Source organism: Stenella coeruleoalba, assembly GCF_951394435.1.
Source record: "Stenella coeruleoalba genome assembly, chromosome: 8".
NCBI lineage: Eukaryota > Metazoa > Chordata > Mammalia > Artiodactyla > Delphinidae > Stenella > Stenella coeruleoalba.
In genome coordinates, this window is record NC_137154.1 from 62,735,240 (window position 1) to 62,761,186 (window position 25,947).

Consider the following 25,947-nt stretch of genomic DNA (forward strand, 5'->3'; position numbering starts at 1 on the left):
CAACACCAATCCTGTACTGTAATTCATTCCAGACCCTTTGGAGCATATTATGATCAATGGTTGAAAGGACAGCACTGACATGTCCCTTTATTTCCTCAAGAATATGAGGAAGAGGTGGTAAAAGTACAAGCGTTGCATGGTATAACAGCTGGAAATTCGGCAGCCACTCTTGCAGAGGTAGGCCAATATTTTGAATACAAGCTCAATCTCTCACCATGGTAGGTGAGTCTTGAGGAATCTCCAGAACCCATAAAGAAAGTAAGGCAAACTCCCATCTTACTAAAAAGAAACAAGTTGCAGCTGTAGGAAAAATCAATCTGTTAGCACAACTAGATATGCTATTTCTGTCACCGTGTTTTCTGCAAAATGAATGGACTAAGAATTCACACGTGAAAACTAAGAAATGTAAAGATAACTCTACAATTTGATAATCATATATTAGTATAGTTATATTAATAGTATGATAGTATAGTTATTTTTAACCTGGTTATTGAGTGGTAAGTTTTTCTTTAACTGTTTTTTTTTTAATCACCATGTAAAAGGAGAGGTTTTTTTCCCCCTTAGAAACTATTCAACAGAAAAGCTGCTATAAATCATCACAAATTCTCTCATTACCTGGTTTTGTTTATTTTAAACAAAGTTTTTTTGAAGAAGATATTAACCTGAAAACACCTCCATCAGTGCTAATTTCAGGTGCTTATGGAGGCCACCAAAAGAAATCAATTTTTTTAGTAAGAGGAATTAAAACAACAGATTTAGGAAGTGTTCAGTGCCTTCAGAACACTTTAAAAACCAATAGAAGAGAAAGGATTGACCTCCTTTACATCTGTAGCAGAAGAAAGAAGAAGAACTAAAAACGGAATTCCTGGGCTTCCCTGGTGGCGCAGTGGTTGAGAGTCCGCCTGCCGATGCAGGGGACGCGGGTTCGTGCCCTGGTCCGGGAAGATCCCACATGCCGCGAAGCGGCTGGGCCCGTGAGCCATGGCCGCTGAGCCTGCGCGTCCAGAGCCTGTGCTCCGCAACGGGAGAGGCCACAACAGTGAGAGGCCCACGTACCGCAAAAAAAAAAAAAAAAAAAGGGAATTCCTAAGAGAAGAAAGAATTCAGATGGAACTAGGTAAACAAAGCCAACCCTAAGGTACTCTACATTAATATTTCACTGAAATTTAGCTCTTCTGTCACAGATTAACACAAGCCAAGTTTGCTGAGTCGTCCATACTTTAATTTTAAAAGTTCAAAATAAATTGTTTTAGTTAATGGAATCATCACGTAGTTGCCGTAAAATTTTAATCACACACCAAGCATCTTCTTCAAATCAGCTCAACCTGTCTCTTAAAATTATCTATTATTATTTATTCATCGCAATCTGTCATACATAAAAGTCTTACAACAAGAGCAGAAGAAAGTTTAAGTCATGAAAGCACTACACAGAGAAACATATACTCCTGGAATACTCTCAGAATTCACTGCCACTACCTTCTTTCTCAAGTGAAATGGTCGTTTTCCACCCCCCGCCACTACCAAAATGTTTTAGCCTACTATGTAAAAGCATTCTTAATATGAAAAAGTCTGAAAACCTAAAGCTTTCTCCACAGTGTTGTGGTGTATTCTGCATTCCTACCACTAGATGGGAGACTGTACAGAGAAACAACAGGACTGGCAAGACCAGACAAGGGTTCAAGCTTACCTATAAACAGACCCCTTAATTTTGAGACTGCTTAGGATTCCACGTAATTTCCAAACCTAGACAAGTTTAGTCCCAACCCAGATTCCAAATAAGATCTTAGAGGTGAGGAGAATCACATTTTGGTAAGCACTACCTCAGAGGTAACTATTACTTCTGTATTAATGTTTAATTTACCAGATAATGTAAGGTAACAATAAAAAGTTACTTAATAGAATAAAAACACATCGCTTAATATAAGAATAAAAAAATTTATTTAAATTTATTTAAACAAAATAAAAACATTACAGTGTTCCAACTTAAAAAAAAAAATCACATGTCTATGGTACAAGCACAAGGCATTCTCCTTCCCTTCTTTGAAGATCTGAAGTTTCAGAATTACAATCCCACCTGTAGAAAAGAAAACAAAGTACAGATTGAGTAATTTAAGAGTAAATGCCAAAATTACAAATTCTCTTTGTACTACATTCTAGGAACTTAGTAATAGTTCATCAGCCCAGTTAAGGAGATATAACCAGGATTCTCAAAAACAATCGAACACTGGATCAGAAACACACAAAACCTGATTTCCTAAGCAAAATAAAAGGTCAACTAACAATACATTACAAGTTCTGTACTTACCTCCACCAATGCTGTAAACCAGAACAGTCCAGGGCTCCAGAAAATATGGAACGAATTCTTTTCATTCCACTGAGACCAGGAAAAAGGAACCAAAGCTTGAGATTCTATGAGTGCAGATCAGAGTTCTCTAAAGGAGAAAAAAATTATGTGGAGAGGTTCAAAGAACTGGGACTAAGTCTGTAGGAAAGTATGTTATTAGTAAGGGGCGATCAGTGCCCTGATTTTCCTGGAACAGTCCTGGTTTACACCTGTTGTCCCAGTGTTCCATTCAGATAGCATATACTTCAGATAGCATATACTTTCACTCTTGAAAGTGACCCAGTTTGGAATATAAACCATATGTCACTCTAGTTATAAGTGACCTAATAAAAGTCTACATGTAGCTACGGAATTAATAGACAATCACCATCTACTCCTAGTATATTTTGCATTTTTCTTTCTCTGAGGGCTATACCATTCTATTTTGTCCTCTCATCCCCAACAAAAACCTCTAGGCAAATGATTCTCAAGTTTCTTCTCTGGGGAATTGGAAATACTAGAAATTTTCACCTCTATGTCCAAAAATATCTTCTGCTTAAAAAACAGGAACATAATCTTAACTGTAACCTGACTGTCCCACCATTTTTGTTTTAAGTGATCAAGATTCATTCTTTGCTTTTTTAAAATAAATTCAGGAATCTTTTGTTTCCTTTTATCTTCCACAACGTGTGGCATGATTCCTTGTACATGTGTTGATATGATGGTATAAATACTTGTAGAGTTATAGGTGAAACAAAAGTCCATTTCTCCACTCTAAGATCCAGAGGGAAGAAGAGAGAATAAGAGACAGAAAGTCCTCCCCATAGCTAGGTTAATGTTATTCAGTAACAGCCAACCCCACGTCTAAAAAGTAGGAATCCAAAAGAATTTTAATGGCTTCTCTTAAGAGTTTAAATCTGGCTAGACAGAGGGAATAACAAATTGCAGTTAGCCTCTGTGCCAAAGTCTACTCACCCAGAAAGCACAAATTTCATGTCCCCAATGCAATTAGAACAATAGAATCTTTATATTCCATCTTCCCACAACTTTGCAAACTTCAGTACAAACAAACAGAAATCCCATTTCTTCTACAATACTCACTGCATACTATAATATGCCAAACAGTCTGACGAGTTAGAAATATACAATAGTGGACAAAGTTCCTGCCATCATGAAGCTTATATACTAGTGGGAGAGACAATCAATAAACAAATGAACAAAAACATGTCAGATGGTGAGAAGTGCTAAGGATTTGTTAGGCCTTAAGAAGAATGGGGCAGGTGCTTGGGGGAGGTTGCTATTTATACATGATAATCAGGAGTCTTGCATAAACAGACTTCTAAAAATTAACAGCAACAATGGTAGGGTGTCACCAGTGGCTTGGAGGCCTATGGAACTGACCACCATGATTAATTACCATCTTCCACATAGTAGGGAAGTACGGAGGCATTCCATTCATTCTACATCACCTATGTGTGCTTCACCCTTACCAAACCAAAGTTATGCTGAACAGCAATCTTGTTGATTCTGCAAAGCCTCTAGTTTTATGTAGTTAAGTAGAGACAGTGGAAATCTCATTTATTCACACATTTCACAATTAAATCAAAGCAATACGTTCACCTTCAGTGAGTCAAAATGGTACCAGCCATCTACTACAGTTCATGAAGTAGGCATCAAGAGACCCCTCAAAGCTAGTGGGTAACAAAGTGAATGCCATTTCTGAAAACCTTTTTTCAAACTGATGTAAACAGTAATGACAGATAAAACCAAAAATAGTAAGCACCAAACAATAACCCACCTACATGGCTTTAAATTTTGAAATAATGCTAAGTGAAAAATGTGAGTAATCAATATATTATTAACAAATCCCAATAAACTAAAGCCAAAGTATTTTTCCTAGTAAGTTTAAACTTGAGCCTTTAAGTTTCTACAGGAAAAAATAATCACTCGGAGTATTTCAGCCAAAAGATCTCCATTCTCACACATTTCGTAACCATACAACTGTTCTTATAAAATTCACTATAACTCATGTTAGCCTATTTCTCAGCATAAAAGAAAAAAAAGCTGAAACTTTCATGACAAATGACTTTCTTGAAAGGCGTAATAGCTTCTGAGATAAAAATCTGCTTTATAAGATGTCAAAATTGAAGATATTACTTTTTTTAACTTAAAAATTCCATGTAAATTATGCAATAATATTAAAGAAAAAAACACCAGTTTGAATCTAAAAATCCAAGCTTTGGCCATTAAAAATTGTTTGTTGATCTGAAAACAACACTTTTTCAGAACTATGCAGGAGAATAGGGAAGGAACTTGGTACATTTATTTAAATTCTAAAATAAAGTTATTTGAGCTGTTTAAAAGTCATCAACCGATTAGCTCTTCTATTAAAAGTTGACAGGATCACAACTTATTCTACACAGTTAGTTACAGATTTATTTCCCCTAAATATAGGCTTTAAGTATTTCTCAATACAAGACATTTTGATAAACAGATCTCTGCTGCTACAGAATTTGGAAACAATCAATTTAACACAACATATATTGTACATAGTACTTACAGTGGGTTTTAATTTAGTTCTGCTTTTATGTACCAACTTCAATAACGCTAATAATAAAAGACTAAGAAAAACAGTTGATTCTTTCATGTAAGTATCTATATTTAGGTAGATAGATAATATCACATATATTTTCAAAATCCACATTCTGTCTGTGGATGGATATCTGAAGAGTTCCTCAAATTTGAAAGAATGTATCTTTCACTTGATTTGTTATGGTAAGGTAACACAAATCTTAAATGGTCCAGACAAGTAGCAGGGAAAATTTAACCACCTTTCTCCCTTCAATTTACAATACCACCCTTACACCAATTTCCCTTTTGCTGCAGTGACAAAGGCTCCCCAAGTAGCCTTCTACCCAACTAAAATGCTACTACTTTGAAGACTACTATTTTTAGGCTACGATCCTTGCCAAAAGACAATTTTTCCCACTGAAGGCGGGGGTGTGGGGGGGTGGGGGGGTGGATGGTTCAGGCGGTAATGCGAGTGATGGGGAGCGGCAGATGAAGCTTTGCTTGCTCTTCCACCACTCACTTCCTGCTGTGCCGCCGGCGTCCTGCTAGACCAGGAGGACCCTGCTATATTGGATACCTTCCAGAATGACTGGGATTGGCCAGTGAGGAGAAGGAACGTCTGTTTTTAGTTCTTTCTATTCCTTTAAAGTTCATTTCTCCCTATTAGAGCTCTTCTCTGACTCCACTTATTTGACAGTCTATCCTAAGTGCTATTCATTTCCAAAATGCATCGAACAGTAATGATGGGGATGCTAATTCCACCAATCGCTAAAATTCTGCTCTAGGCTCTCCTTCCAACACTCCCATGCATGGCTGAATCCACTTCCATGTGCTAGGACTGTACTGTAACAGGATGAAGTGACATCAGAATAACCAAAGGATCCAGAACCAAATTCTAGATTCACTATTTTACCATTATGACTTCAAGCATGTTAATTAGCCACTCAGTTTCAATTTCGCCATTTTAAAAACAGGGATAGCAGTAATTAATTTTCACAACAATATAAACTGTAAGACAACATATTTAGAGTACTTTACAAACTTTAAAGCACGATTAAATATTAGATATCATTCATTTTACTTAGTATCATATTTTACTGGTGAGTTTTCCCTCATTTTAGTAGACTATATTCCTCTATCACTTTTCCAATACAGTACTATGAAACCACCTCAAACTCAAGGACATCTGCAAAACCTTCTTCAGAATGTTTATAAAGCCCAACTTCTTCCACTGAGAAGTGTTAACCAGTTACTCGCACTGGATTGTAAGAGGGGCAAAATCTTTATACATAGGGATTTCTTCATACTTTATAACAAAGTTCTTTCACATCCTCAGTCTTTTGATTTTGTATTACAATAGCCTTGTGACAAGGCAAGGGATGCTTTGTTATTTCCATTGTAAAGATTTAAATACTTGCTTACCTTGCCTACCTAAAGTAACACAAACTAGTAGCTGTGCTGGAATTAGAGTCTTTAAGAGTATTTTCCACTAGAGGAATGGATGAAGATATATACATATTTTCCTCTCAATTCTCTCTCTCTTCATTTCACATGGTTCGAGTCTTGTCTTCACCTTCTCTAATTATTCTAAAATTCACACATTTCTTTTTCGCCGTCACAAATCTAATTACTAGTACAGACAGTAACCACCTCTTAACTAGTATAGTATATTCTGCTCATTAGCATCCTCGTTTTCATTCTGACTACAATAAACTGAAGTTGACAGGGTGTAAGGAAGGAACCATATCATTCAACTAAAGTTCACAAGGAATGGGTTTAAAGAGTTTTGGCATCCCCATCTCCAAGTGACTCAGAAACTGCAAGCCTTAATTTATAAGCAAGGTTTAAAAAGCCAAGAATATTACAAAACAAAGTCAACTCACCAGATTTTAGGTGAGTAGGGCTTACATGATTTTACATGAGAGGAACACATAAGGCAGTTTTCCAGTCATCTGCCAGAGATGTTATCATTCCCAATTCTAAGTAATAGGAGAAGAGGTAAACTATGTTTAAAAGGGCCTCAAAAACTACCATACCTTCTGGTTGGTCACTGGCTAAGTTAGGAAAACCTAACTCTGATGAAGAAAGTCAAAGAAAAGGCACTTCTAGGTTAAGTCTACAAGCCCAAGGACAGGAAGCAGCTTAAGCTTGTCTTAAAAAGTTTTCCAGCTCCTGATCGGAAGAAACAGCTTTCTCCCAGCAGTTAAGCAAGGAGTGTCTCAGCCTCCTCAGCTGCTTTATAAATATCAATAGCTTTCTAACTTAGCTGCCAGTTGTAACTCTGTAACTAATTTCTTTTTCTGTAACTGATTTTTAAGTCAGTACTTATGGTTGTTGTTTACTGCCACTCAGCTATGTTTATGCAGTGTTTCTGGGATGTGCTACAGAAATCACCTGCAAATAATGCCTTGGTCCACTCTAGGTTGCCAATTCAAAACATTTTGCAAGAATATGAAGAACAAAAATAAAGGAGGGTTGGGCTTCCCTGGTGGCACAGTGGTTGAGAGTCCGCCTGCCGATGCAGGGGACACGGGTTCGTGCCCCGGTCTGGGAAGATCCCACATGCCACGGAGCAGCTGGGCCCATGAGGCATGGCGGCTGAGCCTGCGCATCCGGAGCCTGTGCTCTGCAGCAGGAGAGGCCACAACAGCGAGAGGCCCGTGTACCGCAAAAATAAATACATAAATAAATAAAAAATAAAGGAGGGTTTATACCATACCATGTCTAAAATCTCATACTGAATTAATACCTAACACAAATTCCAAACCTGATAACTAATACACAATTACATAGTTCTGTGAAAAGTTACAAAAGTTAATGCTGAGAAAAGAAAAATAAAAAAGGAAATACTGCCTGCTAAACCTTAACTTCTCAGTCATTGAAAAGCTGGTGTTACTTCTAAAAAGAAATGTACAAATGGGAATAAGGATAATGTGGTTATATCTTCCAGATCTGAAAACTGAAGACAACGTGATCATGTAAAGAACAAACCAGATCTTGCCTCCTTGAGTTTCATACCAAGAGATCAAACGCAGCTATCCTGTAACCCTCTTGGATATGCAGTTCTTAAAAACAAATTCACTGTAGAGCAATCCATTCAATTTCATTCAATTGAATTGAATTGAGCAATCCATTCAATTGAATCCATTCAATTAATTGGTATTTATACCAATTAATCTTCACACTGGCCTTATAAATCAAAACTAGACCCATTTCCCCACAACATCTCATCTGAAATAAAGCTAGTAACTGCAATTAGTGAGATGTTTTGTTTTCTACTCACCTAATATAAATGCTACACATTTCCAAAATCTTGCCCCTCCCTCCCCAAAAATGCTACCTGAAGACAAACTTAGCAGTTAAAAAAGATACCAACACATATTAAAACAAGTTTCCTAGGTATAATTCATATTGTATACAACTAAAGATTATTCTAAATGGTATCAATAAGTTACTTACTTAAAGTTAAAAAAGGTAAAAAGACTGCCAAAAAGAAAGACAGCTCACACTGTATTTGACAAGTTAACTCAAAACTAACTACACATACATGTACCTGCAAGTAAAACTTTTTTTTTTTTTTTTTTTGGCTGCACTGAACGGCTTGTGGGATTTTAGCTCCCTGACTGAATCCGGGCCCTCACCAGTGAGAGCGTGGAGTCCTAAACCTGGACCGCCAGGGAATTCCCTCATCTTCTCTTAGTGGTGGCCCTAAGAACACAAAAGGTTGCAGGCCAAAAAAGAGTAGGCAGCTATACTTGGAGAAACGGATGCAGTGTTGGTCTATTACAAGTTCCAGCCTTAATAAGTAGACATATGCAACCCCCATCCACAATAAATATCCATAGTATACATATAATTCAAGAAACAGTCTCCCCAACAAATAAATAATCTTTGAAACAAAAATAACGCTTAATTTCTATGGTTCTATGAAATAAAATAAGTGATAAAAATAAGGTATAAGGCTTTAATTCACAAATTCATCACTTAACCAAATAATTTTAAATTACTGTGCAAATGAACACAAGGGGATGGATTAGTGATGCTCCATTATATACAGTCAACTGATCTCCCATTATAACCAACAGCCAACAAAAGCAAGATAATCACCAGCGTACATCATTTAGTCTGTGGCAGTAGTTAAGGGACCACCACCATCACCGCTTTTCAGGTATCAAATTCATAATCCTAGCATGAACACTATGAACTTATCAGGTGAACCAACTAGCTAAAGACCAAGATCATATCTGAATATTTGCAATAAAGATTCTGTCCAGGAAATTCACATTTAAAAAATAAAACAAAAAACTGTTGACTAAATAGTTCATTAACCAGCCCAGTATATTAAGTCCATTATCTTCATCAAAGATTTATTAAATATTTACTAAGATATAATTATGCACCAGGCATTCATTATATTCTGGGTATTGGGGATACCGAGACAAAACAGTCCCTGTTTTCAGGAGAAATAAACAGGCTCAAGATGCTCTGAGTTAAAAAAAAAAAAAGAAAGAAAGAAAAAGACGACGACGAAAAAGAAAACAGAAAAAAGAAAGCCTCTGCAGAGGGATAGAGGAGCAATTTGATTACAACTGCTACTGAAGGCTTGACAGATATGGCTCATCTGACCAACCAGGGAAGGGGGAAGAGGGGAGAAGGGTCCTGTTCTCCCTCACCAAATAAGGGCATCCAACTCAAACATAAGTGCCCCAAGGGGGCAAACATGAAAGGAAGATAAACATCCTGTGGTCAACCTGGCTGACTTAAGTGAAAAATTCAGAAAAGAAAGCATTTGAAACATGGTTGGAAAGGCTAATAGGAAGTATTTTATTATCAAGTATGTTAATATTTTACATAATTCACATATTTTTAATAAGATAGAAGAAAATTCACATTTTTGTTGGCCATTTTCTCCTAAAACAAAGTCACAGAAAACAATGCTACCCCTCCCTCACAATGACAGTAAAATATTTAAGTTAAAATTGTTTTTCAAGGAAAGATGATATATTGGTAGGTGAGCTACTCTAATTAATGGAGAATGAAGCAAAAGCTCATAAAGAAACCATCCTTAATCTTAGTTTCCAAAGCACCAAGCCAAGAACAAAAAAGCTAAAGGGGCACAAATATAGCATCACAGAACAACAGAGCAGGGAGGCAATTTAGAAAATGAGCAATTTAAGTGAGTAAGGGATTTTCCTAAGGTCATATGGAGCTGGGGCCAGCACACCACATTCCGGTTCAGGCTTATTCCTCTAAAAGCATAAGAAGCATAAGAAGTTGCTGTTTCCAAATGTAATCTTACATATTTACAGAAATTATATTTCTCAAAGAAAGGCTTTCTCCTAACTATATCCCATTCCCTAAAAGTTCTCTGTGAGCTAAGAGATTCCCCAGATTGCCTGACTTCCACTCAAGGTTCTTCATTGCCATTTAAGTGCTAAATTTATTCTCTATTTCCTTTTATTAATAATGTTTCCTTTATGTATCTGTATAATAGAGCTAATAAGACTACATATTCAATAGGTTTTTTTATGAAGATTAACTGTGTTCATGCATGTCAAGTGCTTAAGACAGAAAGGATTCTTTAAATCTGAGCTATTATCCCCACCATGCAGGTTGTGTCCTTAAAAAAAAAACTGATCTGATCAGATTTTGTGCAACACTGAAGACTGAGTTTCCTTAAACTTTAATAAAATCTCTATCTTCAGATCAAAATTAGGAGTATATTATTACTGTTTAGAAGACTTCTTCAATAATTCATTCCTGTGCAATCTATATACTCAGAAATCCCCAAAGCCTTAGATATTGCCACTATTAATACAGTCTATAACCAAGTTAATATGAGATATAAAATCTCATTCTCAGCTTCAAGATCAGCAAAACTTCTTGCCTTCCCTATTTTAACACTGGCAGCAGAAAACATAGTGCAACTTTGAAAATCAGCTCTAACTATGGTTCAACTTTACCTACAGCAGCCAAAAGCTACCAGGAGATGAGATATATCTAAAGGTCATATGATTAAAATCCATACTCCCTCCACAATCTCACCTCAGACAATTGCTCCAACTATCTCTCTCCTTACGCCTAACCTGTCCTTCCTCTGGCCTCAAAGCACCCCATTTACCATCTCAAGTTAAACAGATTGCTTTGTTCCCCAAGCACAGTTCCAGCTTTCCTACCTACAAATGTTTGCTCAATGCTCTTTCCTCCAGCTGAAATGCCTACTGCTCCTCCCTAATTATCATTTAAGGTCCATTTCTCCCCCTCATCGAAAGCAGTTATCTCTCTCTCTTCTCTAATTTTCAATGACGTCTGATCTGAGCTTATCTCACACTGCCTGGTAATACAACTATCTGTATATGTCATCTTCCTTACTAGACTGAGGACATGATCAGCAATTTCAGTTTTAGATTTCTCAATAATCTCAACATGGTAACTTGTTTATATAATAGACACTCAATATGCAATTGCTAATGAGTATATTAATTTCCACTAGACTAATAAAGTCTTGTTTGGTAGAAATCAGGCTTTAAAAACCTAAAGAAACTAATAATTAATGTATCCTTTGTAAATAAATTGATATCAATTGTTAAACCACATAAATCAAACATGCCCCCAAGAATCTTATCAAACTTTTCCTCTTCACGCTGACCATCGTCAGATGATAAGATAGTTTGTGTTTAAGTTCATTCATAAATTTGGAACTCAAAAACACTTCACTTGCATCCAAGCCCACAAAAGCCATGAGATCAGTGTACCTGATTTTATTTACTCAGTGAGCCAAACCACCATGTATAACAACATTCAGAAGTACAACTTCAGGTGCCAAAGCTCATCTAGCCCCCTGCACAAAAGGCAACAGGATTGTAGATTCCTATCTTCCTTCCCTTTCAATAACTCTGCCACAAATTACCAGGAAAAAGGAAAGCAGTTCCTCCAGTTCCATAACACTGGCATCTAAAGCTAGGAAAGCAGCTAATAAATGGGAGGAAAGGGGATCCTAAAATCAGGATCTGGGGAGGAGAGACCAGAGTCTATCAAGATAACTCCTGTCCTTACAAGACATTTAAGGGCTCTCTCTCCAACCTCATCTCCCTCTTACTCTCATCAACACTTTACATTCCACCATACAGCACTACTTAAAGTTTTCCCCAAACACATCAAAATGCTTTCTTGCCTCTGTGTCCCTAAATGTGCTAACCTATTTAGGAGGAATCCCTTTGTCCATCTGGCAAATCACTGTTCATTCTTAAAATTCTTGTTACCTCCTCTACAAAGCTGTCATTAACTCCTTCAAAATTACTCCAGCCCCTACTTTGATACTTTATGTAAATAATATTACGCATTTATCTCAATTATTACAATTATTTGTTTACACATTTTCAACATCAGATCTCATGTTCCTTTTAGAGTAACAATTAAGTGCCATTCATTTTTACATTACTTTCTAGGCCTTGATCACTTTTCCTCAGCACCCCATTTAATGCTTCTAACCAGGGGTTTTGCCAGCACTGTTCAATTCAACAGAACTCAATCTCAGAACTTTCACCCCATATTCTTGCTCATAGAACAAGTAAAAGATTTTAATACAGTTTCCTAGATAATTTTACTAAAATAACATGAAATTTTAAAAAAAGATTTGCTCTTATAATTCTTTTTTCCACTCAGGTCTTCTCCAAGAAATATAAAGTCACACAAAATAAACTCTTGAGTCTGTAGGTACACAAATGAATTAAGATTTATCTACATTACACATTCAAAAAAAATTAATTTGGATTTCCATAAGCAATTCACCACAGAGCCCTAAGACTAGGACAAAAAGGGCATAGGTGAAGTAGGTAGTAGAAAGAAGCCAATCAAGGTCAACATCCAGTTCATTATAGCCTATTAAAGACATATACTTCATTTCTATCTTACTTTACAAGTTTTGCCAATATCTTATAACAAAAAACACAAGCATTTAGCAAATAAGGCCTATAGCATTCTGCTATCAGGTGTGAACTATCACAGGTAACACAAAGTCTAAAATCAAAGACTGCCTGGAATTCACTTACAACAACCATACATTAGCAAATAATACTCATAATAACAGGGGAAAAAAGAAAACAAAAACAGAAGAAACATTTGAAATCAAATATACCAATATTAAGTAGGTCCTGGAATAAATAATATTTTAAGTGTGTCAAACTACCCTAATTTTATATAATCTAACTCTGGAAATTTACTTCTTAACTTCCATAATTCCTCACATTTTCAACCAATAAAGAATAAAAATTTACTTCATCATGGAAACAGAAAGAAGTTTAAACAAACAACTACTACTTATAGCAAAGGCATTAGCCCTACAGTAATCTTTCTCTTCCTTTATGGAAAAAATCCTAAAACGTTCTTTGATAACACATTAGAAACCCCTCATGGAAATTTCATCCCTTCTTCATTCTTCCAGCATCTTTTTATTACATACTTGCTATATGCTCTATTTAGCACAGTAAAGAGGACACACAAGGGTTTTCTGTAAATACTTATAATTATAGAAGCTATACGTACCCCAATGTCCACTGCAGCACTACTTACAATAGCCAGGACATGGAAACAACCTAAATGTCCAACAACAGATGAATGGATAAAGAAGATGTGGTACATATATACAATGGAATATTACTCAGCCATAAAAAGAAATGAAACTGGGTCATTTGTAGAGATGTAGATGGACCTAGAGTCTGTCATACAGAGTGAAGTAAGCCAGAAGGAGAAAAACAAATATCGTATATTAACGTATATATGTGGAATCTAGAAAAATGGTACAGATGAACCTATTTGTAGGGCAGGAATAGAGATGCAGACATAGAGAACAGACATGTGGACACAGGGTTGGAAGTGGAGGGTGGGATGAATTGGGAGATTAGGTTTGACATAAATACATTACCAAGTGTAAAATAGATAGCTAGTGGGAACCTGCTGTAGAGCACAGCGAGCTCAGCTCCATGCTCTGTTAACGACCTAGATGGGTGGGATGGTGGGGTGGGAGGGAGGTCCAGGAGGGGGGATATAGGTATACATATAGCTGATTCACTTCATTGTACAGCAAAAACTAATACAACATTGTAAAGCAATTTTACTCCAATAAAAAAAAGTAGTAGTACAAGTCATTATGGAGAAGTACAAGATACTATGGAAACATACACACCATTCTGTATAGACAAAAATTACTGCTTATGGACACTCATGCAACTATGTATTATCTCTTCACACATTTAAACTATCCCAAGAACCTAAAAAAAAAAAAAAAAAGGTTGTTGGATTAGATTAATTAGTCCATTCAGTTGAAAAATGTTTGACTTGAATTTTCCATAGTCAATGAACTATTACCAGTACTGGAGAATGCCATCAAGGAAAATTTTTTCTCCCTCACTAATCTCTATTTCCACATTACACAGAGGTAGCAGAGTTGTACCCCATGTAAACCTCAAAAGAAGGGGAAAAACTCAAATATCCTTCATTTTCCTTAACGTCATCTTGTGTCCACACACCATATATAAAAATTAACTCAAAGCTGATCAAACCTAAAAGAGCTAAAACTCTTAAGAGTAGGTAAGGTGTAAATCTGCGTAACCTTGGATTAGCCAATGGTTTCTTAAGATATTATACCAAAAGCACAAATATTCAAAGAAAATATAGACAAACTGAACTTCAAAATTAAAAACTTTTGTGCATCAAAGGACACTATCATTTATTTAAAAAATTATGAATCACTATGTTGTATACGTGGAACTAATATAATATTGTAAATCAACTATACTTTGCTTTTTAAAAGGGGAGGGGGAACACTATCAAAAAAGTGGAAAGACAAGACACAGGATGGGAAAAATATTTTCAAGTCATATAAGGATCTAGTATCCAGAATATGTAAAGAACTCTTCTAGCATTCCAAATAATAAAGAACCAAATTTAAAATGGGCAAAGGATCTGAATAGACATTTTTTCAAAGATATACAAAGGGTCAATAAGCTCAACATCATTAACAAGATGTTTAACATCATTAGTCATTAGGGAAATGCAAACCAAAATCATGATATATACTATATATATATATATTTAACTAGGATGACTACGATGAAAAAAAATTTTTAAATACCCTGAAAATAACAAGTGTTAGCAAAAATACGGAGAAACTGAAACCTTTATACATTGTTGTTGGGAATGTAAAATGGTGCAGCTGCTGTGGAAAACAGTCTAGTAATTCCTCAAAAAGTTAACATATAACCACCATATGACCCAGAAATTCTTCTCCTTTGTACATACCCAAGAGAACTGAAAACACATGTTAACACAAACACTTCTATACAGATGTTCATAGCAATACTATTCTTCCTGGATTTAAAGGGATAAACAACCCAAGTGTCCATCAATGGATGAATGAGCAAAATGTGGTATATCCATACAAGGGAATATTATTAGGTTATAAAAAGAATGAAGTGTTGTTACATGCTACAACATAAATAAACCTTGAAAACATTATGCTAAGTGAAAGAAGCCAGACATGAAAGGCCATGTATTGTATGATTCTACTCATATGAAATGTCCAGAATAGGAAAATCCATAGACAGAAAGTAGATTACTGGTTGCCAGGGAATGAGGGTGGAGAGATGGGGGGAGTGATTGCTAACAGATAGGTGGTTTCTTTTGGGGGTGGGGGGAAACGTTCTGTTATTAGATACTGGAGATGGTTGCACACAACACTGTGAATATATTTTGTTATGTGAACTACATCTCAATTTAAAAATTGCATTAAAAAAATCACTTTGCCTCACAATCCCCCTTTTCACATTAGCTTTGGATTAAATGACAATATCTCAAATCAGTCAATACCATGCATGATAATAAATTTCTGCAAACAACTGTTTCTAATACACCAAAAAGGTCTGCAAATCCTCTCTGGTGTGAATACCACCCTATTTACTTTTTGGTATATACTTGAATTACGATAAGATTTTTGCATATTAGATGTATTTAAAATGTTACATTTGTATTTCTCAAGCTTCCACAGGATAACTAACTCTATTACCAGCACATAAAAATTTTAACATACATACACACACACACACCATGACCCTTGTTCTCAGAGCTTATAAATCACATGAGGAGATCTATAATCAGCAGAAACATGTACATTAAAATACAGCAACTGAGTATACCCTATGAAGTCACTTGTAAAGTATACCTGCAATCTTTAGTGAGGGAAGACGTTTGCAAAGCATATCTAGCTTCCTCAACCACTACTTGAAAGAAATGTCCCTTGAGTAAAATCAGGGCCCCTAGCAAGCTTTCAAGTACTAAGTTTATGACTATAAATACCAGCACCGTTTCAGAAATCACTGCTGGAATTCCAAGCATTCAGAGAAGACTTGCAGCAACTCCTACCAGCCCCTGGAATGAACTGATGATCTGGATTTAGTGGTCTTACTATCATGGCCATCACTACTTAGCACTCCAACCTTTGCTTACCCTACAAGGCTTCGTTCTAAAACCGTCATTTGTTTTCTTTTGCATCTTGACGTTACCTACTACGTGTACTTTAGGCCATCACTACTACTACTCCAACCTTTGCTTCATACCTCACAAGGCTTAATTCTAAAAGTCATTTCTTTTCTTTTGCATTTTGACATTATCTATTAAGTGTACTTTATCCTAAAGTGAGGCTGCCACACAGTTATATACTGGAGGCACCCTGCACATAGATTATAATGTGATCAGCACCTCCTAGAGCTGTACAAGGAAGCAGCTCTGATAAACATTTCAAATCTAATTCTGGTACCCTGTTTAATTCTTAAAATTAATTTCTACTTTTAAGACCATATCCTCAAAAACCATGCATTTGAATATAGTTTTCAAACTGAGTAGCTGTAACCAAGAAACTTTTTTTCTTTGCTATAACAATACTTTGGAAAAACCACATAATACCTAAACAAAACTAAACCTCAATGCCTCATAGGTGCCATAGCAATTTGTTACAATCTTTTTTTTTATCAATGCTACTGAATGACTTCATATATAATTTTGTAATCAGGTGATTACCATTCACTGCAACTAAGATAATGCCCACAAAAACATTATTAAAATATCTACTGGAATAGATCTCTACGGTGTGTCCACCATACATTGTTCATGGAATAGCCTGAGCTGTGACGGGAGATTATGTGTAATCATTCAGTACTTACTGGGCACCCAAAGGGCCACTGATTAGTTACTTTGAGAAGAGACATAGAACAGTACAAAAAAGAACAGTTCCTATTCACAGAGAAAACACACATGAACCCAATATATACATAAAAGCATAATACTGAGTACAGTTTAATAAAAAAAATATATATATATGTAAACTTTAAATGGTGATAATAATGTTGGACTGACAGAACCAGGGGGAGTTATTCAGTAACGTCTTTAGGAAAGTGGTTACTTTAAAGGTGAATGTTAACAAAAGCAAGTCAGTTTAAAGAAGGTTTAAAAGGAAGGATGCATCTGTACTGACAGAGAGGTGAAGATATTTTTGTGTCCAAGGAATGGGATTTGCAAAGGCTGGCTAATAGTTTGAGGGTCAAGAATTTATTTTGGTTCAACTGGTACCTAACCTGCTTGACTGAAAAGAAATAGCTTAGATATATTTAAAACAAAACAAGTGAGGAAAAATAGATCAAGAGTCTCAATTTCATGCCCCGGTCCGGGAAGATCCCACGTGCCGCGGAGCGGCCGGGCCCGTGAGCCATGGCCGCTGAGCCTGTGTGTCCGGAGCCTGTGCTCCGCAACGGGAGAGGACACATGGTGAGAGGCCCGCGTACTGCAAAAAAAAAAAAAAAAAGAGTCTCAATTAATGATGGACTCTATCAAGGCCTTTTAGGAAAACTTACATTATTACTGTTAGAGACTCTTTTTGCCCCCCAGAAGTCTCCTTTCCAAGTCACACAGCACATTCTTTCCAATCTACTCAACCGCATGACATAATCGAAAGATCACGTCACATCTCTTGCTCAGTCCTACAATGATTGGACCACTGTTACCCATCAAATCAAATCAAAATTACTCTGAGAATTTAAAGGACCACTTACATCTAGTTTCTCTCTAAGTATTCTTTTCTCCCCTCTTCTAAACACCATTCCTTAGAGTTGCATTTTTTAGTCTCAGAACCTTTACAATCTTAAAAATTGAAGACCCCAAAGAGCTTTTGCTTATGTGGTTTTTCTCTATTGGTATTTACTGTGTTAGAAATTAAAACTGAGAAATTTTTAAATATTAATTCATTTTAAAATAATAAAGTCCATCATATGTTAGCATCATTCATAAAAAATAACTGTATTTTCCAAAACCAAAATTTAGAACAGCGGCATTGTTTCACATTTTTTTCCAAAACTCTTTACTATCTGGCTTAATAGAAAACAGTTAGATTTTCATATCTGCTACTACATTCAATTTGTTGCAGTACCACATAGCCTCTGGAAAACTCCACTGTACAATAGTGGAAGAATGAAAATGGAAAAGGAAAATAATGTCTCAGCATATGAATATAATTTCGATTTCACAAATACGCTGAAGGGGTCTTGGGGACTCCCAGGAATCCCTGGACCACACTTTAAGAAACAGCCATGAATAGATAAACATGGTCTATTCATTCTCTAGAATAGAAAATCATTACATAAAAAGTTACACTAAAGTGAAAGCCAGACCTGATGCTAGACTACCTGGGTTCAAATCCCAGTTCTCTTCTTCCTGGCAATGTGACCTTGGGCAAATTACTAAACTCAGTGCCTTAGTTTCCTCTTCAGTAAAATGGTGATAATAATAAAATCTCTTGGACTTCGCTGGTGGCACAGTGGTTAAGAATCCGCCTGCCAATGTAGGGGACACAGGTTCGAGTCCTGGTCCAGGAAGATTCCACATGCTGCGGAGCAACTACTACCGAGCCTGTGCTCTAGAGCTCGTGAGCCGCAGCCCGCACACCTAGAGCCCATGCTCTGCAACAAGAGAAGCCACTGCAATGAGAAGCCCACGTACTGCAACAGAGTGTAGCCCCCACTCGCTGCAACTAGAGAAAGTCTGCGCGCAGCAACGAAGATCCAACGCAGCCAAAAATAAATAAATAACTTTAAAAATAATAATAATAAAATCTCTCACAAAGTTGTTGAAAGGAATAAACAAGTTTATAAATGCAAAGTGTTCAGTAATGTGAGTGCCCAGCACAAAGTAAGCATAAACATTTGTTAAATAAATATAAACACAACCTAGGCATAAACACAAAAAACATGTCTAGCTGTGAGTATTGCCACTATATTCTAATGTAACTTGAGAAATCCTTAATATTCTGATAACCCGGCAAATTACAATTCTGAACATAATTTTTAATACAAAGGTTTAAGTTCATTAAAATTCCCTTTTAAAGGAATATCATTAGTAAATTGTAACTGCCTACAAACAATTCTCCATGAAAAGAACCATATACACAGTGAATACACAAAATTCTGAAACATCAAATCCAAAAATTTCAATTCTCTAGAGAAATATATAAAGCCATTTAACTGGGAACATACTGAGACAGAACACAAAGTAACGGAAATGCCACTTCAGCCACCAAAAGAACAGGAAAAGCAAATATTAAGCCTTTACTTTGAAAATCTAACCCTACTTCTTCTTGGTAGGGCGCTAACCTCTTGCCAAGAAGTCTTTAAGTTTATTTTACTTGCTTCTTTGACTTTAAGGGCAAAATCACGGAACTAAGCACTTTGAAACTGAAGAAAACAGAAAAGACTTTCTATGTATTAGGGTGAACTTTCACATTAAATATTCTAAATGATAATCAGAGTCAAAATAAAGTATTTTATTCAAATTAAAGCAATTCTGATGACTAATTAAAATCAATTATTTTAAACAAATTGGTGAACTTTCACATTATTTAAATTAAACCAATTCTGATTAGTTAAAATAAATTAAACAATGTATTTTTAAAACATCTGGGGGGGGGCTTCCCTGGTGGCGCAGTGGTTGAAAGTCTGCCTGCTAACAGGGGACACGGGTTCGAGCCCTGGTCTGGGAGGATCCCACATGCCGCGGAGCAACTGGGCCCGTGAGCCACAAGTTCTGAGCCTGCGCGTCTGGAGCCTGTGCTCTGCAACAAGAGAGGCCACAACAGTGAGAGGCCCGCGCACCGCAATGAAGAGTAGCCCCCGCTTGCCACAACTAGAGAAAGCCCTTGCACAGAAATGAAGACCCAACACAGCCAAAAATAAAAATAAATAAATTAAAAAAAAAAAATCTAGGTAATTCCCTGGCGGTCCAATGGTTAGGACTCCACGCTTCCACTAAAGGAGGCACGGGTTCAATCCCTGATCAGGAAACTAAGATCCCTCAAGCTGTGCGGCACGGCCAAAAAAAAAAAAAAATAGGGACTTCCCTGGTGGTGCAGTGGTTAAGAATCCACCTGCCAATGCAGGGAACACGGGTTCGAGCCCTGGTCCGGGAAGATCCCACATGCCGCAGAGCAGCTGGGCTCATGTGCCACAACTACTGAGCCTGTGCTCTAGAGCCCGCAAGCCACAACTACTGAGCCCAGGTGCTGCAACTACTGAATCCCGCATGCCTAGAGCCCATGCTCCTCAACAAGACAAGCCAGCACAACGAGAAGCCCACACACCACAACGAAGAGCAGCCCCCACTCACTGCAACTAGAGAAAAGCCCGCACACAGCAATGAAGACCCAACACAGACAAAAATAAATAATAAATAAATATTTTTTAAATTTAAAAAGTAAAGTGGAAGAGCTTAAAAAAGTTAAAAAAATAAAACATCTAATTAAATATCATACAAGTGCTTTACAACTCAAATGAGAGGGAAAAAAGCATGTCACTTCATAATGATGCTTCACTTCTTTTCCACTGAAATTAAATTCTAAGACATCTTTAAAAATTATTCAGACATATAAAATATATAAACAAAAAAAGCACTGCTACAAGGATAAAAAATAGATGAATAAAGTCTAAACAGTATTTCTTAAAGTAACAAGTCCACCAGTGAAGCCTAATTACTTTACAAAGAAATTTTAGAATTAATTTGCTAGTTACAAATAAGGCAGCTACCGAAATGGCTACAGGTAAAATTCTCTTCAGGTTGCTCTTTTAAAATACATACTATTCAGAAACATAACTAAATATGTCAAGGAGGAAAAACTTATATTTGTGGAGTTCTACTATACATCTCCTACAATTGACATAAGTAGTCAAATCTTGCTATTACCACTTTGATGACTCAATTACCATTTTTTTTGTATTTCAGAACTATTAAAGTAGTAAGGGACAGAATAGGTCAAATAATGAAAATGAAAATATAAATCATACGATTAATTCTTATGGGAAAGAACAGTAAGCTCAAACATAACTATGAAATAATTGTCCATTTGGAAAGCCCCAGTTACCTTATTTCTAAACAAGCGCCATCTAGGGGCAGATCTTCTACTTACTATCTTCCTCACAGGTACCTTCTTTCAAATCAGATCCCAGTTACCAGATATATTCTTGACAATACGCAAACTAAGGACCCATTCGATATCATTAACTAAGACATTAAAAATCAATAATTTGCTTAGAAAGATAATTATTTTGGGTGCATGTCAATATTTTATATGTATTTTCAATGGTTATACAAACCACTTACCCAAATACAAATTCTACCCTCTACATATTCAAAACATTCACAAATTCTTACTTAAAAAAAAATATGTTTCCACAATTAAAATTAGGCAGAGTCTAGAGCCATTACACAACACACAAATACCCACACTGTATCTACTTTAGAGGTATGCTTATAACGGATACTTAATAAGAACATGATCTTGATTTTGTTATACAGAATGTAAAGCAGATGGTGGCTGGAATGAAGTGTCCCTTGAAATTAACTGTAAAAAATATGGATATAAAAGTGAAAACATTAGAGCCATTAACATAATATTTCATCTCAGTGAAACATGCCCCAACATAAATGTCCAAGGAAAGTAAACAAGTATAGAAAAAAGTGTTCTTGTCAAAAAAACAAGAGTAAAGGTTGTGAAATCAGGTAAGAATGTTTTTACTTCAAGAATTTATAAATTTTAAAACTCTTTTCTGGGCTTCCCTGGTGGCACAGTGGTTCAGAGTCCGCCTGCCGACGCAGGTTCGAGCCCCGGTCTGGGAGGATCCCACATGCCGCGGAGCGGCTGGGCCCGTGAGCCATGGCCGCTGAGCCTGTGCGTCCGGAGCCTGTGCTCTGCAATGGGAGAGGCCGCAACAGTGAGAGGCCTGCGTACCGCAAAAAAAACCACAAAAAAACAAAAAACAAACAAACAAACAAAACCTCTGTTCTGTCTGTACTTCAACCAATAATGTTTTAAGTATTCTATACCTCTTTAAATTTAGTTACAGATGATCTTCTATGCATATGACTTGCCTCTCCCATAGCTATGAGAAAGGATTAAATTAGATAATGGTTAATAAGTGCCTGGCAAACTGAAGTCCTTCAAATACAAGGCTGCTATTCTTCTATCTTGATTATGGCCATTAGAGGCCTGAAATTAAATGCAAACCATGTTTAGTTTTAAAAATATGCTTCAGGTTTGACAACTCTTTTCATATTAGGGACACTACTTAACATTATTATCTACTGACCCCTATAAGCAAAGCAAAAGCTCTTTCTTAAACAAGTATACAATGTAGTATGAATTAAGCCATAATTCATGGATTACAATCATCATTTCCTAATATAGACAGATTTTGGCGAAGTACACAGAAACCACCTCCACACTCTAAAGGCTTATAGGAAAAAGCAGTCTTAAGCATATTTTTGTTAAATACTAATATTTAAAAAATAAAATCATTTTCATTAGGGTCAACTAATTAGGCAACAGTTTCTCAGTATATTAAAAGGCACAAGAGAACTAAGCCTTCACTAGAAAGAAAAATTCCTAAAAGAGGAAAAATTGTATCTACATTAAAGACTTAAAAGTCCATGATGTCAAAACCCAGAACTGTTTGTGAAAGCCTTTTCAATTTCCTCAAAGTATGTTAAAGTGTGTGGGGGAAGAAGGTGTTTACAAAAACCACTCATTGGTCAGACTTAAATTTATTCCATTAGTGGAACTGGTTATAAGGGTGTTTTAAACAACAATATAAAGAAAATAGTATTTTTAAAAAATTGTATTTTAAAAATAGTATTTTAAAAACCTCACAGAGTAAGTGGCTCCTTATTCATACAGATTTTTTAAAAAAATCAAACATTACCAGGAATATTCAGGTTCTAAAGTGGGAATTTATAAACACAGCAGTGGTAGAGAAAAAGACTACAAATGTGAGATTATCCATATACCAAACTTAATCCCAGTTCTTATCTGCAGCAGCTTCCATTACAAGAGAAAAGGCTAACATTCATAAAACCACAAGCAAGTCTCACTCTCCTAAATTTACCTAGCCTATTTTCTGACCTTTTCCACAATGTGTTAGAACTGCAACATTTGAAATAAGACAAGAACCTTTAAAAAGACTTTTAGAAGTGGTATCTATTCGTGTTATAATTTATCATTTTGAAGGGAGAGATGAGGATAACAGTTCACAAAGTCACAAGTAGTTTCTTCAACGCCAAAAACAAACAACCAACAAAACCAACCTAACAAAAGAATTAACAGTGTTAGGGCAAACCATAGATTGGGTAGAGCAAGCCAAGTAGTCATTTGAAGAGAAGTAAACAGTAGAAATGTCTACTCCAAATATCAGACAATCAAAAGAGGTACTTAACAGCTTCATAATGTATTTAAAAGAATTGTCCATTTATAAATATGTCACCATTTAAATATATTCTGAATTCTTTAAAACAGTCAAGGATTGATAGTTAACAAGTAGCCTCCATGAACCGCACGTCAAAAGAAGAACCAAGCAATAATGATGCCTTTTTAAACTTTTCCACAAGGAAGGAATAAGTCACAGTGAATAATGGGTTTGTCTGTAGCAGTAACTTGTTCTAACAGTACTTCATGAGCAAAGTATCTTGGAAGAATTCACATTTTGTACATTTTTTTAAAAAGCGCAAACCTTACGGCCAAAGTCCAAACAAGAACTCAAAACAGGACTCCCGTCAGTGAATTCCCTTTCAGGACATGCTCACTCTTGCTTCATACAGTAAAGCAAAGTAACTTTCACGTAGGATGAAGTCAGTCAGGCTTATGTGTCCAGTAGCCATTTAAAAAAGGAACTTATCTATTACAATGCCTTTTTCACTATGTTTCCCTGAAAAGTTTCAGGTCAAAGCTCCATTGAGTCAAAGCTTGAGTAATCCACTGATCTTTGTACCTTGAGGTAAAGGAGTGGAATAAAAAAGGAGGATATTACAGGTGGCTTCCAGGTTTGGAAAAAGTTGGGAGGAGTTAGCTCTAGTAATTGTAGCTAAGTTAGTGAATGGTGTAATATCATGCGTGTAAGAAAAACTAGTTCCTCAAAAGATAACCAGCATAAATTAAAACGGAGTCCAAACTCAAGCATCACCAAATATCTTTTTACCAGTTTTTTAAAGGATGTATGTTATTTGTAGATTTGATTATTAATCTATTTTGAATTCCAATAGTCTACGCTTCACTCAAGCTTCAGAACTCAAACCGCCAGGCTTAACAGCTCTAGGAACTGATACCAAAATCAGCAAACCCTTTTCCATATCCCCATTAGAAAAAAGAAAAGGGGGGGGAGGTGACTGACATTCACAAATTATCCCAGTCAAAAGCATGAAAATACAATGATTAAACCCCACCAGAGGTGATTAAAACTCCCGGCGTTCCACAAAGCTTTCCCCACACCAACAGAATCCCTTTACTTTCACGCCCACGAAGAAAGTAGTCAGAGGAAAAAAGTCGGATATTGAGTATGATATTTACAATGAGACGAAGGAACTTAAGTGAAGATACAGAGGCAAAGAAAGGTAACCCAAAGGGCGGGGTGAGGGGGGGGAAGGTGGACGAGAAAACCGGGAAAGGAAGGGACAGAAGAGGCCAGTGGAGCAAAGGAAGTGAGAATCACTTCAAGGGAGGCGGCCCTCAGGGTTGCGGAGAAACAGGGATCCGGGCCCACGGAACCAGGCGTTTACGGAAACCCGAAGAAGGCTAGTGGGGAAACAATAGGGCGGTGAGGCCGGGAGCAAGCGGGGAGACGCTCAGGAGAGGGCGGCTAGGCAGCACGGGACAGATGGGAAGAAAGAGTAGAAGGCTGCAGCAGACAGAGGAGGCCGGGAGGTGAGGGGCTAGGTGGAGAGGCAAGTTGGCCGGCTGTAATGTGTATCGCGGAGCACCGGGCAGAGAAGCCAGGGTCCCCTAGGAACCTGGAGGGGAGTGGCTTGTCAGGGATTTTTAGACAGGGAACGGAAGCCGTGAAGGCAGGTGTGATGGAAGCAGAAAGAACACAGCTCGGATGAGCACAGGACCCGCCGCGCCAGAGAAGACGCAGGGAGGGAAGAGGCAGCTGAAGCGGGGAAGAAGAGAGATAGGGAGAAGGACGCGGGTCGCGGGGGCAGCGGTCGGCTTCACTCACAGTCCAGGTGCTTTTTCTTGGGCCCCATGATCTCGTGGGTCGTGGCCTTGCATACTGTCTTGGACACGGCGGAGCCGGTGACACTGTGTTGGGCGGCGGTGATTCGGTCCGTCAAGCTCTGGCCGGACATCTCTGCGGCTCCTCCGCCACCCCTCCCGCTCGGCAGCCGGCGGGGACTGGGACCCCCAAGCGCCGGAGGACCCCCACCCCCCCTACCCCCACCGGCTCCTTCTCCGCCTGCCGGCCTGGGGCGGGGCTCAGGGCCGCGCGCTGCCACCCAGCCCGGAAAGAACCGGCTCTTGTCACCCGCGGGGTCAGGCACGATATCGGGCACTCCCCTGCCCCCGCCTCAGCTCAGCCCACCCCCTCCCTGGTCAGCTGAAGCCGGGCAGGGCAAAAGGGACAGGCAGCTGCAGGAAAATGGCGGCGCCAGGCTCCTCCTCGGAGCTTTCCGGGCTGCCCCGGGTCACGTGACTC

At 37.5% G+C, this 25,947-nt stretch overlaps 1 protein-coding gene across 12 annotated transcripts in view; it reads right to left on the reverse strand.

The window, feature by feature from the left end:
- PICALM (phosphatidylinositol binding clathrin assembly protein) overlaps positions 1–25,717 on the reverse strand; it is a 107,142-nt gene extending 81,425 nt beyond the window's left edge. For all 12 annotated transcript variants that reach the window (XM_079928298.1, XM_079928296.1, XM_079928297.1 and 9 more), the window contains exon 1: positions 25,471–25,717. In XM_079928298.1, coding sequence (XP_079784424.1) covers positions 25,471–25,600 — 130 coding nt within the window. In that variant the 5' untranslated portion in view covers positions 25,601–25,717. The remainder of the gene's footprint in view (positions 1–25,470) is intronic.
- Between the last annotated feature and the right edge of the window lie 230 nt (positions 25,718–25,947).